The sequence below is a fragment of the Pagrus pagrus genome (genome assembly GCF_965226575.1).
Source record: "Pagrus pagrus genome assembly, chromosome: 14".
Lineage (NCBI taxonomy): Eukaryota > Metazoa > Chordata > Actinopteri > Spariformes > Sparidae > Pagrus > Pagrus pagrus.
The window spans coordinates 27,840,173-27,856,353 of NC_140198.1; the positions used below are offsets into that span (position 1 = coordinate 27,840,173).

General features: G+C 40.9%; 1 protein-coding gene across 2 annotated transcripts in view; it reads right to left on the bottom strand.

Moving 5' to 3' along the window:
• Window positions 1-16,181, bottom strand: part of ntm (neurotrimin) — a 475,162-nt gene that overhangs the window by 18,267 nt on the left and 440,714 nt on the right. For both annotated transcript variants that reach the window (XM_084374046.1, XM_084374045.1), the window contains one exon: window positions 10,613-10,738. In XM_084374046.1, the coding sequence (XP_084230172.1) occupies window positions 10,613-10,738 (126 nt within the window). The remainder of the gene's footprint in view (window positions 1-10,612; window positions 10,739-16,181) is intronic.

The window sequence follows — 16,181 nt, forward strand, 5'->3', positions numbered from 1 at the left end:
CTCCCGATCACACTGTTCAACAATTATGTTGATTATCTGCATGAACTAAGGAATCTGCAACTTTTCAAGACAAGACATTCAAAGTGTTTTAGTAAGTTAGTCATTGTTTACAGTCACTACATGAAAACGTGCAAGCTGACGTTGTGTTTGGTGTAATAACTACAACCAACTTGGTACGACAACAGTGGCAAAGTAGCATTCTAACGTTACTAATAACAACAATAGCCTAACGTTACCTCCGGTCGACCCACTGTTCAACAATTTTGTTGATTATCTGCATGAACTAAGGAATCTGCAACTTTACAAGACAAGACGTTCATAGTGTTTTAGTAAGCTAGTCATCATTTACAGTCAGTACATGAAAACGAGCAAGCTATCGAAACGGACAGCATTAGATTATCTCCCGGCTTTATTACGGTTATAAACTGTGGACAAATAGAGCCCCAATGAACACCACATAACAACAAATCAACTCAAAGTAAAAGTCGGTAAGATAATAAATATGTATATATGTAATATATGACTTACAAATCCAGTAGCATCTAGGCTAGGTCGCCATCAGTCTTGAAACCCATTTCTTCTCTCAGCTCGCTCCACTGAGTGTAAGCTGGTCTAATATTTATCCCTGTCCGGCTCATGTTACATCACTTTATCTTTTTCTTTTCTTCGCCTCCTCAGACAATACCTTCTTGGCTATTTTAGCTGGCTCGGCCATGGCATTGGTTTACAAAAAATCCAAGTAGCTGCTGGCTAAATCCACCGATGAATAAACATGTCGTAAAGCAGGTTGCACTAGACTTCTTTACGTCAGGTATGTCCCTACCCGCTCTGGGAAGTTACACAGTGCGGTTTCTGCCGGTGCGACCCCCCTCAGGCTGCAGAGGCATCATCGTTCATCCTATTAACCATTATTCTACCACTCACCTGAGTTTAGAAACATTATTTTAAGGTCGAAAAACTACCTAGTGTTGCTTTAACTTTTTTGCGTAGCGAAGTGCACAACACAAGTTACTTGGGTAATGAAGGTATGTTTGTGACAGAAGTTACAGAAGTAATATGGCAATTTTAACCTAAACCATGATGTTTTCCAAGACCTAACAAAGTAGTTTGACTTCCTAAATGTCATCAAATAGTTTCCTTGCCTGAATTGAACTGAATTGCGAACGTATGTTGGAGCTCCAGTGTCACTAGCATCTTACAATGGTAGTGTTGTTTAGGGAATCGAGACATATGCTGTTTTGGGAGCTGACAAATGACCCATTCAGTTGTTTAGGTATGAGGATGTGTAATGAATGAAAATATGAAGGATATATTTTGACCTGTTGATGGAGAGAGCAAGGGATTAATCAAATCTTTAGAAATTATCCAGAGGGAACCAGGAATCAGTGTTAATTTTGTGTAGAATAAACTATGATAAAAACATATTTGTTGACAACTACGGTTTATGAGAATGGTAAAAAAACAAACAAACAAAAAAACCCTATGATAAATTTAATAACATTGTTATCAATTATTAAAAAACAATGACAATTAAAAGAAATATGAATGAATAGAAAAACCTTGCATTTCAGTGTGTGACATGTCTCTTATGTCTCTCTCTCTCTGAGTAACATTAAGCTTACTGGGTAGCTTACCTGTCCTTGGAAGGAAAAAGAAACGTATTCATGGACTAAATCCATCTGAAATCCCACAGAAAATTTGAGACTCGGACAAACCATGAAAATTCAAGGCAATGCTCAGTATTATGAAAAGTGAATGTGAGTGGAACATTATCACAGGGCTGTAGATGTAAATACATTTTCATCAAAAGACTGAAAATGTAAAATGGCATTGACATGGCATTACAGTACTTAAGTTATCTCTTTCACCTTCAAGAGGGTCAAACATGGATCAGTCTACTACACCTTCCAACTCCATCACCTCCAACTTCAAATGAATCTTTCTAAGCAACTAGGCCTGTGCAAATCTGGAAAACTTTTATTGCTCCAAGGCCAAATTCAATCATGTGTATGTTCATTCCGGCTGCCTTAATGCACCGGGGCGTCGGCTGGCCGCCTGGGCTGACAAACTTTGCAGTCAGGTTGTGCAGTCTTGTGGGAGATACCGAGGATCACTTTTGATCCGCCACAAGCCCCTAAAGCCATCTATCTATCAAAGGTGAGGGGGAGCAGGGTCACGGCTGTGTGAGAGCCCCAGCCTCAGCCTGAATTCATCAATCTTTATGCACACACACATGCACACGCACAGAATCGTTATTTATTTAATTCAGTCTTTTTAACACCCCGGAGTGCTTGCAATAGCTGGGACCACACTGAATGGCCTCCGGCTGGAGGTGAGTTGCTCTGCAGCTGGGAGATACTGGAACAGAAGTTTGGACTACAGCAAGTACTGGGACATTTTCTGCTCTGCTCCACTGCTCTTTCTGAAACATGGTGACAACTGTGTCATGTGACTCTGTATATTTTTACACAGCCTGCTTATCAGGCCCTCAGTCAAGAACTGGAGATGAAACTGATAGGAAAAAGGAAAAATAGCTAGAATTCAGCACATCGAAAGTGAACAATTTGAGAGAAAAACAACAACAACAACAAAAAACAACCTAAGATGACTGAATCACAGTTGTCTTTTATCTGGCATGAGGAAAATCAAAACGACAGCTTCAAACACAAACGCTAGTCTATTTACATTTTCATCCCACTCTAAACTAAAAGCCAATAGACATCCCTGAATTGTTGGTGACTGCAAAAAAGATCTTCACTATGAATTTCAATATACCTTCTCAGATATGGATTTAAAACAGATAAATAAACATAAGCCACCAGCCACTGCTTACGGTTTGATCATGAAGACTGCTGAGATGAGCAGAGAATAAAGAAAGCCTTTGAATGAGGCTGCCACACTGGAAAACGGCTTGTTTTACAGAAAGCCTCTCAATCAGTTTGGTGTTGCACAAAAACTCAAGACTTTGCAGAAGTGTAGCCACACGTTACACAAACTGAGGGACATGCACACAGTTTCACATCCATCCCACAGTGCACAGATGAACAGCAGAGATCTGAGTTTGTGATCTGAAATGTCTGTATAGAAGATGAGTTTTAAGGCCTTTGCTTTATTGGAAAACACAATACACGTGGCATGTGGTTGAAAGTGCCGGAAAGGCCAAGAACTGAACATATGGGATGCATAACACCAACACACATCAAATATAACATCAGCTAAAATATAATCAAAGTTTATTTCATGTGGGCTTTGATAGTCAAGGAGACTAACAGCTTATAAATGATATTAATATACTGCATGCCCTTTTAATGTACTGATTATGTTAACCATATCACCAGAATAAATGTTGGCAATGTATGTTTCTGCAAAACCAATTTACATTTCTTTATGTTGTAACTTTGAGTTTCCTAAAAAAATGTAGCTTGTGACAACACTGTGCTGATATTTTGATTAGGTTTGGGCACACAAAAAACATTCGGTAAGGGTTAGGAAGAGATCGTGTTTCAGTATAAAATACAACAATATTCAACATCTTGTTAAAAACCACAAATGCAATGTCACACATAAATGTGGAAACAGCATGGTCCCTGGTATATATCCAGTGATTTCACACTTATAAATGTTAAAATACTGTCTTGAACTCGTCTTGTCATTCTGAACTCTGCCATCATCCCCTCCACCCCCCAATATAAAAGTCAGATCATAATCATGTAATGTGAACCTGATATCACAGGTTAAAATGTCAATATGGTACGTAGCCTGTATGAATGTGAACATATAAGTGGTTTGCAGCAATGTTAAGTGTCAATATTGTATCCTGGTGACTGTGCTGATTATGGTTGAGCAAGTACTCTTCAATACCAGTATCAGATATTGTACTTTTTACAAGAATCTTCTGAGTTAAATGTGTCAATATCTGTACTCATGATGAAGGGTAGCTGACTGAAGGTTTTTTATTTAGGTTTATAAAATATTCTGCTTTTGCTATTCTTCCTTGCTGCTTGACCCAAAGCTCAATCGTGGGGCTGTTCTCTCAAGAGCTTTCTAAATCCACAGGTTTACTCAAAGTAACAGTGTGTTTCATTAGGTCACCGATTCTACGTCTGGGATAGGAAAGTCTAAACTTAAGGTGAATAAAACTTTAAAACATCTTACCTCGACATTCGTGTCATGTCAGATAGATTCTCATCAGCAACGGTGATTGTTTAATGGTGTGTTAACCACCAGCAAAGCAAGTTTTTGTGTTTATTCGCCTTTCTCAGCCAGATTACTTTACTACATGTGCCTTGAGCTAATGTGAGCCAGCTAAGGCACACCAGGAGAGTTTATGTGTCTGTGTGTTTAAATTTAAGTCAAATCTCACTATTCAGCACTCACCAGAGACTACGGTTCTATCTTTTCTTTTCGACTCTCCTCTCTGTAATGTCTCCATGAGATAAAGTACATCTCCCATCCAGCTCCAGTCAGCAGTGAACTTTACAGTAATGTGACATAAATAACGACAACAGAGGTCTCCTCCATGGATCACTGCTTCAGTCAGGTTGATAAACTTAATCCCAAAAGTTAGATAGTAATCTCTGAGCTCTCCTCCCGTCAGGAAACGGCTCTGGAGCAGAGCAGAGTCTAGAATCTAGTGATAGCCGCTGGTTTCTAATGAATTAAATGATGAAGTCCTCTAAAGACACAATGCTCTTCAACTCCACCTTTCCATGAGTCAGAGGTCCTTATGCCTCAGACTCTCCGCGACTAAGCACTCCATCTCCTCATCAAGTCATTCTTACAGCTGCTGTGTGAGCATAGAACAGAATGTGACCATGCAATGAATGTCAACTTGACATTAACATTACAAAATAAGAGCACAGGCACACAATGTCCTTTTCCACTGTAGTAGCCTGTATCACATATCCAATGACCTAACAGATGAATTGTCAGCACCCAGCCTTGACAGTACTGTCTAATATGCTCATGTACAGTGACTAAGGTTCAGATGGCATAGTCATCACCACCATTGTCCAACCAATATGTTCAACTCTAGTGCAACCTGCCAGAATAATATAAAAATACAGTGTATGGTTGCTGAAGCTTGCCCTTCAAAACAATGCACTTAAATGGGGATTTAAAATCATCAAAAGTACTGAAGAAATATGTTGCACTCCTTCATCTCCCCAGGGCATTTTTGTTGGTTACCCATGAAATATTGCAATCCTTTCACTAAGTGACAGGACAATGAGCAGGTGTCCTCAGTACCTTATTATGCTGGAAGCCCAGCTTAGAGGATCCACAGTCTAGTGGGAGAGGCTTTGGTTAGATGTCTCTCCCTTGTTGAGATGACATAGCACGTAAATAGCGTTATGTGTGCAGGAAACTTGTTTTTTTGCCAGAAAAAAATATGCAATGTAATGAGCTATGTGGCTATGGACCAACAGTAACAGAGAGGATGCCACACATTGTTTGGACTAATGTTCACCTTATGAATATTATGGTATACCATCCCTCCTGCAAATGCGCAGATTGTGATGCAACCTCCTTTTTAATCCAAGCCTGCTTGTTGTTGTACAAACTCGTGCACCTGGTTGTTGTGATGTCATTTGGCGCACGTTGGTTTTGATTGGCAACATAATTAACAACATGCTTCCTTCAGCTCACCTGCTGTTATGACAACGGAATCGAAAGTGAAAAAATCCTAAATGTAAGATTTGTATTTTGGCCGACTATAAAACAAACTGCTGACAATGAAAGCAGATAACGTTGCGTTGAGAGACAGAAAACAGAAAGGAGAGAAACAAAAAGGCAAGGCATGCGAGGCCAGCGTGCATGCAATAAGGTGGACAATTAACGGGGGTTAGAACAAGTTGCTCTCCATAATACAGGCTAGCCACTTTGGCTACTTGTGTACTGTACAGCGTGGCAGCTGTGTTACTGGGCTGCTGTGGCTCACTTGCGTGTGTGTCCACACAGGCAGCGTTGCTGCTGCAGTGCGCCTCCTGCCTGCCCCATCTGTTTACATGGAGTTTCCCTTTACCCCTGTTGAAAGATCAAGAAAGCAGGAGGGGGAAAGAGAGGAGGGGATTGAGAGTGCAGAGGAAGAGGTATTCTCTTCATTTCTGTGACACATTCTACAGATCAAATCAAATCAAATCAAATTTTATTTGTATAGCCCAAATTCACAAATCACAGTTTGCCTCAGAGGGCTTTACAATCTGTACAGAGACGACACCCTCTGTCCTTCGACCCTCGATTCGAGTGAGGAAAAACTTGCCCCCAAAAAAACCCTTTTAACAGGGAAAAAATGCGGAAGAAACCTCAGGAAGAGCCACAGAGGAGGGATCCCTCTCCCAGGACGGACAGACGTGCAATAGATGTCGCATGTACAGAGCAGATCAACGAGATCACAATATGTACAATTATAATAGATGGTTGACAGGAATGAAAGTACATAAAGAGGTATTACAGCAATAATAATGAAATGCACATAATGGAAATGTGACTACTAGTAATAACAGTAGTAGTGGTTAACGGTAAGGATAGTATGATACAGACAGTAAAACTGTAGTGACACACTGGTATGATGTCGGTATGACTCCAGGTCATTTTCAGGTCTATTTTTGCAGAAAACTGGGTGCTTGTCGCGGTAAACATAGGCAAGACCCCCGAATCTCTAGATGACATGCCGCTGCAGCCTCACAAATCACGCTGCTGGCTTCGCTACTCTTAACTGTTGACTAAACTTAACTAAACATGGATGCCGAATTGAAAAGCAAGAATGCCACATACACATGCTGTTCACGCAACCAGCGTGGCCAGCCTGTTACTGTCTCTCCTTGAGGTAGGAAAAAGGTCGGTGACCCCTGACTTACAGTTTTGCATGCCACTGCCCTATGTTTGTTAGCCTCCCAGTGGTGATTGACATTGGTCAAGAAACTCGGATTCTTCTTTTCAGGACGTTTTCCATATCTCTGTCTATGTGGACACCATGCAATTCAGGGCAGTCACTCCAGGCCCTAAAGAGGATGGCTTCTTCCACAACCTCGCTGACAACTGTATAGTGTTTTCAGATATACTTCTCTGAGTGTCTGTAATACAGTCCAGCTCTTCTTCTTGTCCTCTAGTGGTGTCCCAAGAAAGAGGCACGGAGAAATATATGTACACTTCCATCTTCCCAGATCTCTGCTTTACTTGAAAACTTATTAAAACACTTATTTTCTGCCATTACTTTTTAATTTATAAATAAGTGGAAGTGAAAGCCAAAGAGAAAAGAAAAGTCCACCAAGTCCAGTAAGCTTTCAACAAAGTTGGGTCCAGGCTATTTTGGGTTAAGCTGCTGGACATTTATGAAAAGTAATAGAAGATAAGGAATAAGGTGAAATGAGAAAATGCTGAGCCAGTCTTCAGTGGCATGTCTGATCTGGAGACAGTGTACTCCTTCAGCTCTCGTTCAAGCTACCAACAAAGAGCAGTATTTGCTCAAAACCGCTACACCCCAGGATAGCTTGCTCCCGCACTCATGCCAGTATCCCGAAGAATCAGCAAAACCACTTCAGAGCAAAGCAGTCCTGCTGAAGCTCCAACTAAGGGTGGCCACTACAGATATGTGCAGTGTGCAGTCCCCACCTGCTTCAGTTGCTTAAGAGAATTCTGCAACACTGTCCTGCTGTAGAGCCCCAGACATGTTCTATGAGCTATGAAACTTCACCTGACTTTCCATTTGCATGGGTACCAGTAGCAGTACCAGCCAGGTGAGGAGAGAGCTGGAGAGGCTCAAGCAGAGAAAAGCTGCTGGACCGGACTGCATCAGCCCTCGCGTGCTGAAGGCCTGTGCCGGCCAGCTCTGTGGAGTTCTCCAGCACCTCTTCAACCTGAGCCTCCACCTTCAGAGAGTGCCAGTGCTGTGGAAAACATCCTGCTTCGTTCCAGTGCCCAAAAAAGGACATCCTGTGGCACTGGGTGACTACAGGCCCATTGCACTGACCTCTCGCATCATGAAGGTCATGGAGAGGCTGGTTCTAGCACACCTCAGACCCCTAGTGTGCCCATCACAGGACCCCCTACAGTTTGCACATCAGCCCCATGTTGGGGTTGATGATGCAATCATCTACCTGCTGCAGGAAGCCTACTCCTCCCTGGATAGACCTAACACTGCCGTCCGCGTCATGTTCTTCGACTTCTCCAGCGCCTTCAACACCATCCAGCACAGGCTGCTGAAGGCCAAACTGGAGAACATGCAGGTGGATCCTCCCCTCGTCACATGGGTCGATGACTATCTGACGGGCAGATCGCAGTATGTGAGATCACAAAACTGTGTGTCTGACCGTCTGATTGGCAACATCCGCGCCCCCCAGGGAACTGTGCTGTCTCCCTTCCTCTTCAGCACCTACACTGCAGACTTTAAGTACCGCACTGAGTCCTGTCATCTGCAGAAATTCTCTGATGACACAGCCATTGTGGGGCGTGTAGAGAGCGGGAGGGAGGATAAGTACAGGGACCTGGTTGGCAATTTTGTTAAGTGGTGTGAGGAGAACCACCTGCAGCTGAATGTGGCGAAGACAAAAGAGATGGTGGTGGACTTCAGGAGGAACAAGCCCCCTGCCCTCGCCAGTCTGCAATGGTGGGATAGACGTTGACATTGTGGATATATACAAATACCTGGGTGTGGTGCTGGACAATAAACTGGAGTGGACTACAAACACGGAGGCAGTCTACAACAAGGGCCTGAGCCGGCTTTACTTCCGGAGGAGGCTCAGGTCCTTCAATGGCTGCAACCGGATGCTCCAGATGTTCTACCAGTCTGTTGTTGCGAGCACCATCTTCTTTGCCGTGGTGTCCTCGGGTGCAGGCATCAAGGCGAAGGACGCAAACAAGACTAAATCAACTCATCAAAAAGGCAGGGTCTGTTGTTGGCCTTAAGATTGTCACCCTGGAGGAGGTGGTGGAGGACAGGATGCTGGCAAAACTGCTGGCGATCATGGACAATGTCTCTCACCCCCTCCGTAAAACTCTGGACAAGCTAAAGAGCAGCTTCAGCAACAGATTCATTCAACCCTGCTGCCTAAGGGAACAGCACAGGAAATCATTCCTACCTGGGGCTATCAGACGTTACAATGCCCACGCAAAAACATACACATAATTTATTGTGCTTTAAATTATTATCACTTTAAATAAAACTGCACCTTATTTCTCTTGCACTTTAAGTTCCACTAAGTTCCACTATCTAAAGGTCCTATTTGTAAGAAAAGTTGATTTTTGAGTCTCATTCCCAACTCGTCAAATACTGATGGCTTAATCCCAGACTCAAAAATCTGCTTTTCTTACAAATTGGACCTTAAGTTGAAACAAAATGTCTCAAATGACATTGTAAAAAATGTTCATTTTGAGCCCTGTAGGGATGTCACTTGGATGTCAACAGTGATCCTAAAAACTCTCATTCTGGCTTCTCAGTATTCATTCTTTTTTTATATTGTTTTGCTCAGTGAGACAGAGTTGAAGAATATTATGAAACACTCACTCATTAACCATAAAGTTAACATTTTAATTGTTCCTAGATGTCAATTGTTGAGCACTGATAGTTTACAATGTACACCGTGAATAACGTAAATATTAATGCCAATCTGGTGGACCAAGCACTGAATCTGTTGTTCATGCAGAGACTGCAGGGTTGTGTTACTGAATAATGCTGCACAGATGACAGATGGGACCCCATTCACAGACTGACAACAAGAGTCAATAAGAAGATACTCCACTGTCTACAATAACTACCTCAACAGTGTCACAGTCTGTGTCCCCAGACTTTTGGCTCTTTGCAACAACCTTCTCCTCTTAAAACAAAGGAAAGACAACAAAGCAGTCCAACAACACTGGTGACAGCAGTCTCTTCTACACAGCCTGCACGATGAGGTATGCACAAGCATGTACGAAAACATTTTGCAAAAAGGAGCCAATCAATGCCTGCTTCTCTGCTTATCTCTTTACAGACAGGTCAGTCACACTCGTGTCAACATTTCAATTCCCCAATTAAACAGGACAGTGCAGATAAAAGTACAAAGGCTCTGGCTTTAAAGTGTAATTTATTAAGAATGCAAGCATCTTGCCTGATTAAGTGATGCGAGGACACTGGACATCAGCTCGCACTTGGTTAACTACAGTCTTCCAAAATAAACAATGAAATAAATGCCACTGAGCGTGTACAATGCAACTAACCCGATTTTGGACATACTTGCTGTGGCATGCTGGTATTCAATAATGCTCCACACTGTGTTAATGTTCCCTGCATTAATCCTGTCATTCAAAGTCCCTCCACAACATTTACATCCATCCTATTATCCTAATTAATTAGTCCAATAACAACAGGGTCAGTTTATTTTCCTGCGAACAATTACGTTGTAATGATGATCTAGAAACAGGTAATGATGGCTAATAAGTGAAGCGAGAAATCCACCAGGGGTCAAACAAAGTCAAAGATGGGGCAATAAACACAGAGGGGTGAAGGGAAGAGAGAAAGGCAGTGAGGAGGACGCTGAGGTAAACCAAGTCGGAAGCAGAGAAAATGTGTTACATTTAAGAGGGAAGTATATAGCACAGAACTGGTCTGTAGCTGATGGACAGACAAAGAAGTTACCTGAAGAGGAGATGAGTTTCCAGCTGATGGAAGGCTCTGGTTTACCACTGGCTTGGCACAACAGGGTGATGTTGGAGCCTTCATTTACTACAATATCTTTCGACAGGTTGATGATTTTCGGTGGTACTGTGAAAGAAAAGGAAAAGTGGTTAATTTAATAAAGAGTTAAAGGGAGTAAAGGGGGTCTTCAGCTTTACACATCAGGCTCAGTCCTTGTTGTATAAAGTACCTCTTGTCATGTGAAAACAATTGTAGAGAGTGTTTTGAGAGTACAATTTTATAGCAGAAAGCCTGTGTTACAAACTGGGGTTGAGTTTAATAGGCATGGACCTTGATTATGGAAAGTGTATGATCCAGCATTTTTTTGCTTAACCCGTAGTTGGAACAAACAGTCAGGATTTGTTAGCCTCTGTCTTTAGTCTTTTATTAGATTTTTGGCTGTCTGTTTTTTTTTACTTTTTGCTTTTAATCTGTCCTTGACCATGATAGGTCAATGTCCTATATAGTGTAAAATTATTATATGGGTAGTCAGTGATAGTGTCCATGAGGTGGATTCAAGGCCCAATCCCATTACACCCCTTGCCCTAACCACTTAGTCTACCCCTCTGTTTTACATGTTCATGCCGAGACACCTTGAACTTGATTCTTGTTGGGATACAGGGGCAGAGTGAAGTGTTTGGGCCACAAACAGAGGATTTTCAGAGGCACACTCCAAACCAAGGGTTATGAGAACTCTCTGTTGTTTCAATGTTTTATGCTCTTTTCTTTATAATAAGCAGAAAACAGGGGTTCATTGTGATGCATTAGATACAAACTGTTAAGTGAATTGAGAGAAAAAAAGATTACATTTCCTGCATACTTTTGCAGGACAATGGCAGAGGATAATTAATATCCACACACTGTAAAAGCAAAGCACTGATTTATTTGCTTAAACAATTGTAAGAAATGGTGTATTTTTGTAAAATGTCCTGCAGACAAGGCACATCTTATAGTGGATACATTTCCTGTTGTCTGTCCACACTGAGTGGCCAACCACACTTTCAGTTAACTATTACTGGTATATTTGGAGATGGTAATTCATCTTTAATCATCGCTAAAGTCACAACTGACTTATAGGGTATATTTAGCAATTCCAAGAATAAGAAACAACAAATCCCTGCATTAAAAAATGAAACAAACAAAAAAAACAACAAGCTCTATTTCTATTCCATCTTATACTGAAATTTTCAAAAATCTAATTCAATTGCTTTATGGAAACTTTTTAGGTGTGAGCAATAACTGCAATGTGCTGCTCACAAGTAAATGGGAGGTAGTGTTACTTAAGGGAGAGCTAGCTGAAGGATCCAGGAGAAGGTTCCTCTGGGAAAAGCTTTGCAGCAGAAGCTCTATTTTGGCAATCGGCTGCACATATAAAAAGCTTCATGCCTGTTAGAATGTGAAGAGTCTTTGATGAATGTATGTGATGTGTTGAGGTGGATTGATTCACAATTTGGTAGTGCAGTTAGATTTTATAAAAAAGGAAAAAGTGCCTACCGCATTATTTATTAATTGATTTATTAATCCCCATTCTTTTTTTCCACTGACAAATGCAAACAGTTTTAAATGAATAATGCAAGCACTTCACCAATGCAATTGTTTTTATCACAAACCTACAACAAAACAGGCTTCCGATATTAAACAGCAATATCCTCCTTTGGACCACGCACATTTCTTTCACCATTTTTTCCCAGCTGAACGGTTTTAAGGGGACAGAGCTGTCCAACAGAAAGTCTAAGGACAGAGGGTGTTGGCAAGGTAGTTTATGATTTTTGGTTATATAAATAAAATTTGACTTGACCTCACCCTACAGTGAATTATCAGCAATCAGCAGCTCCCCTCAAGTTCAAAGAGCTTTAGAAAGAGTTTCAGCTCATTCTTTAGCTGTTCCAACACAACCTCACTCTCACCGATTTCATGTCATCATTTTGGGTAACAGCAGGCAGCTGTTTTCAGTGAAAAAACTCTAACAACCCACTGTACACCTGCTCAGCACCAAACAGCAGACAGGCATGGTTACAGACTAGCTGGTGAACATAGTGAAGCATTTAGCAGCTACAGAGTCAGATATTCCCTTAGGACTTTGGATTAGACCAAAAACAGCACATAAAGAGTGTGATTATTGACTTTGTTTGCAATGTGCCCACAAACATGACTCCATTCCGAATGATAGTCCTGCATGGGCAAACCTTCACAGCAATGTGTCAGCGCTTCAATTCCAGAATTCTCATTCTGGTATCAGGCAAAAACTGATAGACTTGTTTGTATTTCTTTAAACCAATCACAATCGTCTTAGGCGGTGCTAAATCCAGGATGCAGTGATAGTGCTCCTGCACAATAGTGTCAGGATGCACTTGTGTTGCACGTGAACAGGCAAGCCTTGACATTAAAATGGCTAAATAAGGGCAAAAGAAAAAAGGTAAGAGCTGCTAGTTTGTTAAGGTTTGTACTATAAGCTGCCAGGTTTGGGTCAGGGTAACTTGCTAATTTCATTGTGTAGGTTGCTAGCTTAAAGGTTGTTTTTGGTTTTTTTTTCTGCAGAGACAGGGATTCTGAAAACAGTAACATGCAGACAACAAAAGGGAGTAGACTGCCAACTGAAACAGTCAGCCAATGTTATGCCAACAGTGTACATCCTGTAATTAAAGTAAATGAATGATAATAACAAGTCTGCCATATCAGTTTATAAGACGATCAAATGTTGGAGTTGTGTTTATAACCTGTGTCCACAGCCTCCAAGTGTCCAAAAAAAAGATAAAGGCTTAAACACGTTTTTTCTGTTGACACAACTGAAACTTGAGCAGTTCGACCAAATGCTGTGCAGCTCCAACTGAGTGAGCAAAACTTCAAATAATGACCCCAGTGCTGTAAGTCAAGCTAAATGTATACATTCAAGTAAAGATACAGTGAGGCGATTACTGTAGGAGCTTTGAAAGGGACAAGGTGAGCTGGGAGCTGCAACTTTGGAGCTGGTTTCAGGATTGTAAAGGAAGGAAGAGTTCAACAGTTCTTTCCAAACATTATTCAGGCCTTCCCTCTCCTCTCCTCTCCTCTCCTCTCCTCTCCTCTCTCAGACTCTTTAATTTAACGCTTTTAAAGACCCTTTCAAGGTAATTCTTAAACACATTTAAGACTTTTGGATTAGAAGATTTTTGGACAAATCATTTTATTCTTATTGAGGCATTGCAGCTAAGTATAAAGGTAAGTAGTTTGGAATATGGTTATTGTTGAGTCATCTCTATTTAGCAAGAAAAAAGTAAAAGAGGTTTAAAGATATGTAACATCAGAAATGGCAAAATCAACCAAATTTGTCAGGCAAGTATTCAGTACATTAAAGGGATGGTACTATGTAGAATGATACTGTACAGCAGGTGGTTGGAAAATTAGTAACAAATACGACATAAATCTCTGGAATTGAGGATTATGTTATTAACTAAGCAAAAAAACACAAACAGAAAAAACATGTCACATAAATGAATGCTCGCTCCAAGGAAACAAAAGTATCTTCAAAATCTATATTAGTTCTCGGTACTAAACTTTATACAACAATTTTAAAGGAGTGCAGAGGAAATTGCCTCTGAACAAGCAAAAGATAGGTCTATAAATCAGAGCACTTGTTCCACGAAAGACACTACCAACTCCATTGTGAATGCATCATTAAGGTGAAGACAGGTGACAATCAGGGCTGAGATGCTCTGACAATAGACTGAAGAGCTGGTCCTTTTATAATGAAACACTCCACAGAGATTGCATTTAAATCTTTGGCAAGAAAAAACAATATGGATGGAAGTCGACAGTTACTCAGACTGCTAAAGGCCAAGACTGTGGATTTCTGTGACCATCTCTCCCACTGAAGTCACAATTGAACCCCAGACTGCACTCAATGACAATGTTTCATGTACGTCAAATTCTCGCTAACAAAATTATCTCTGCATGCCAAGTCAAATGCTTAAGGTTACGCAAATGTATTATGGTTGATAAATTATTACGGTGATAAATATGGAAGACCATTTCAGCCAGTTAAAGAAAATGATAAGATGAAAACTAAGCAAATGTTAGCATAACATCCCCTCCCACCCACCCCAGAAAAATGTAGATGCACTTGTATGTTCTTACACTTAGCACTTAAATCATAGCACTTATGTACTTAAGGTATCCTTGATAAATAGCAGCTGCTATGCTCAGATGAGCATAGCAGCTGAGATGCTAAATGCCCTAAATGTAAATGCATAAGGCACACAGCCCCTGAAGAACAGAGATGCAGCAGCAGCAGCAACAGCCTCCTTCACTGGCTATCAGTGAAGTATATTGCAGCCTTTAACAGAGTCGTTTATGTATTTATACAAAAACAAAAAAAAAAAGCTAATGGAGCTTGTTGAACTTAGCACACCAGCTGCTAACACATCACCCTGTTGGCCAGTGAGAGCTACAGGGCAGTCGTTGTAGTCAGGCAACGTGCGTTCACAGATTTTGAACGACCAGCTCTGAAGGGAGTCGTGAAGGGAGATGGTGGGAATTTTTGGTTTGATATTTTTCTAAATACTGCTTGCTCTTGCTGGTATTCACACTCTTACCAACCCCAGCTTTAAAGCCAAGGGGATTTTGCGTCATTCACACTATTGAGCACTGGACTATTTGTTCATTCACCCCAAACAGTCAATGTACTAACTGTTCAGATGTTATTTGAAACCATGTCTGCCTGTGTGTTTGTGTGTTTGTGTTCAGATCAGCCTCTGATTGGTCTAAGAGCTCAGCAGAAACTCCTTTTTTTCTATTATATCAGTCTTTCCTTTTCCCCTCGCATCTCTGTTGCAGCAGGTTTAGAAGACTCCAGGATTAGGCAAATGTTCTTGTATTTGCATCAATTCATGCCTCCTCGGGTGAAGTCATCACTAATTGTGTCTTTCCATTGACTTTCCAGGAATCGTACCACCTTTAAAATTCAATTTTGGTTCCGCCTGAGGACACAGTTAGGATACTGAGATGTATAACAGGGATCACTCTATGGCAAGTGTGATGAGGAGGGAAGAACAGTAGTAAGAGACAACTCGTTGGATGTAGATATAGGTGTGCAGGCATAAATTGGAACCTCGAGAGAAAGTTATTACTTCAGTGTACTGGCAGTAAAAGTCGTATTCATTATTTTTCACTTGAACAGATTTTCATCTCAAATCTTTGTTGACTTGATCCACTTTTCTGTTAATCAATAGATGCAACTACCTTTATAGGCACATTTACTGTATATGATAGCTCTTTTTGTGCAGTGTGTTAATACTCACATTCAAACGCTACTCATAAAAACACATGTAAATGTCTCTGGTTGCCTCAAGACATATAAATAACATTCAGTACATCAGAAGACATAGCTGATGGCTTCATACGACTGTAATGATTTATTCTGAGTGCCTCACTTTTATTCCGTCTCCTGAATAAATATTGTTTTTTTTCCCGTTTTTTTTATTCCTGACAGATCTGTCCAAGAATCTTTTTGTCATTTCCATTTCAAAGTAATATGACATATCTCTATTTTGAC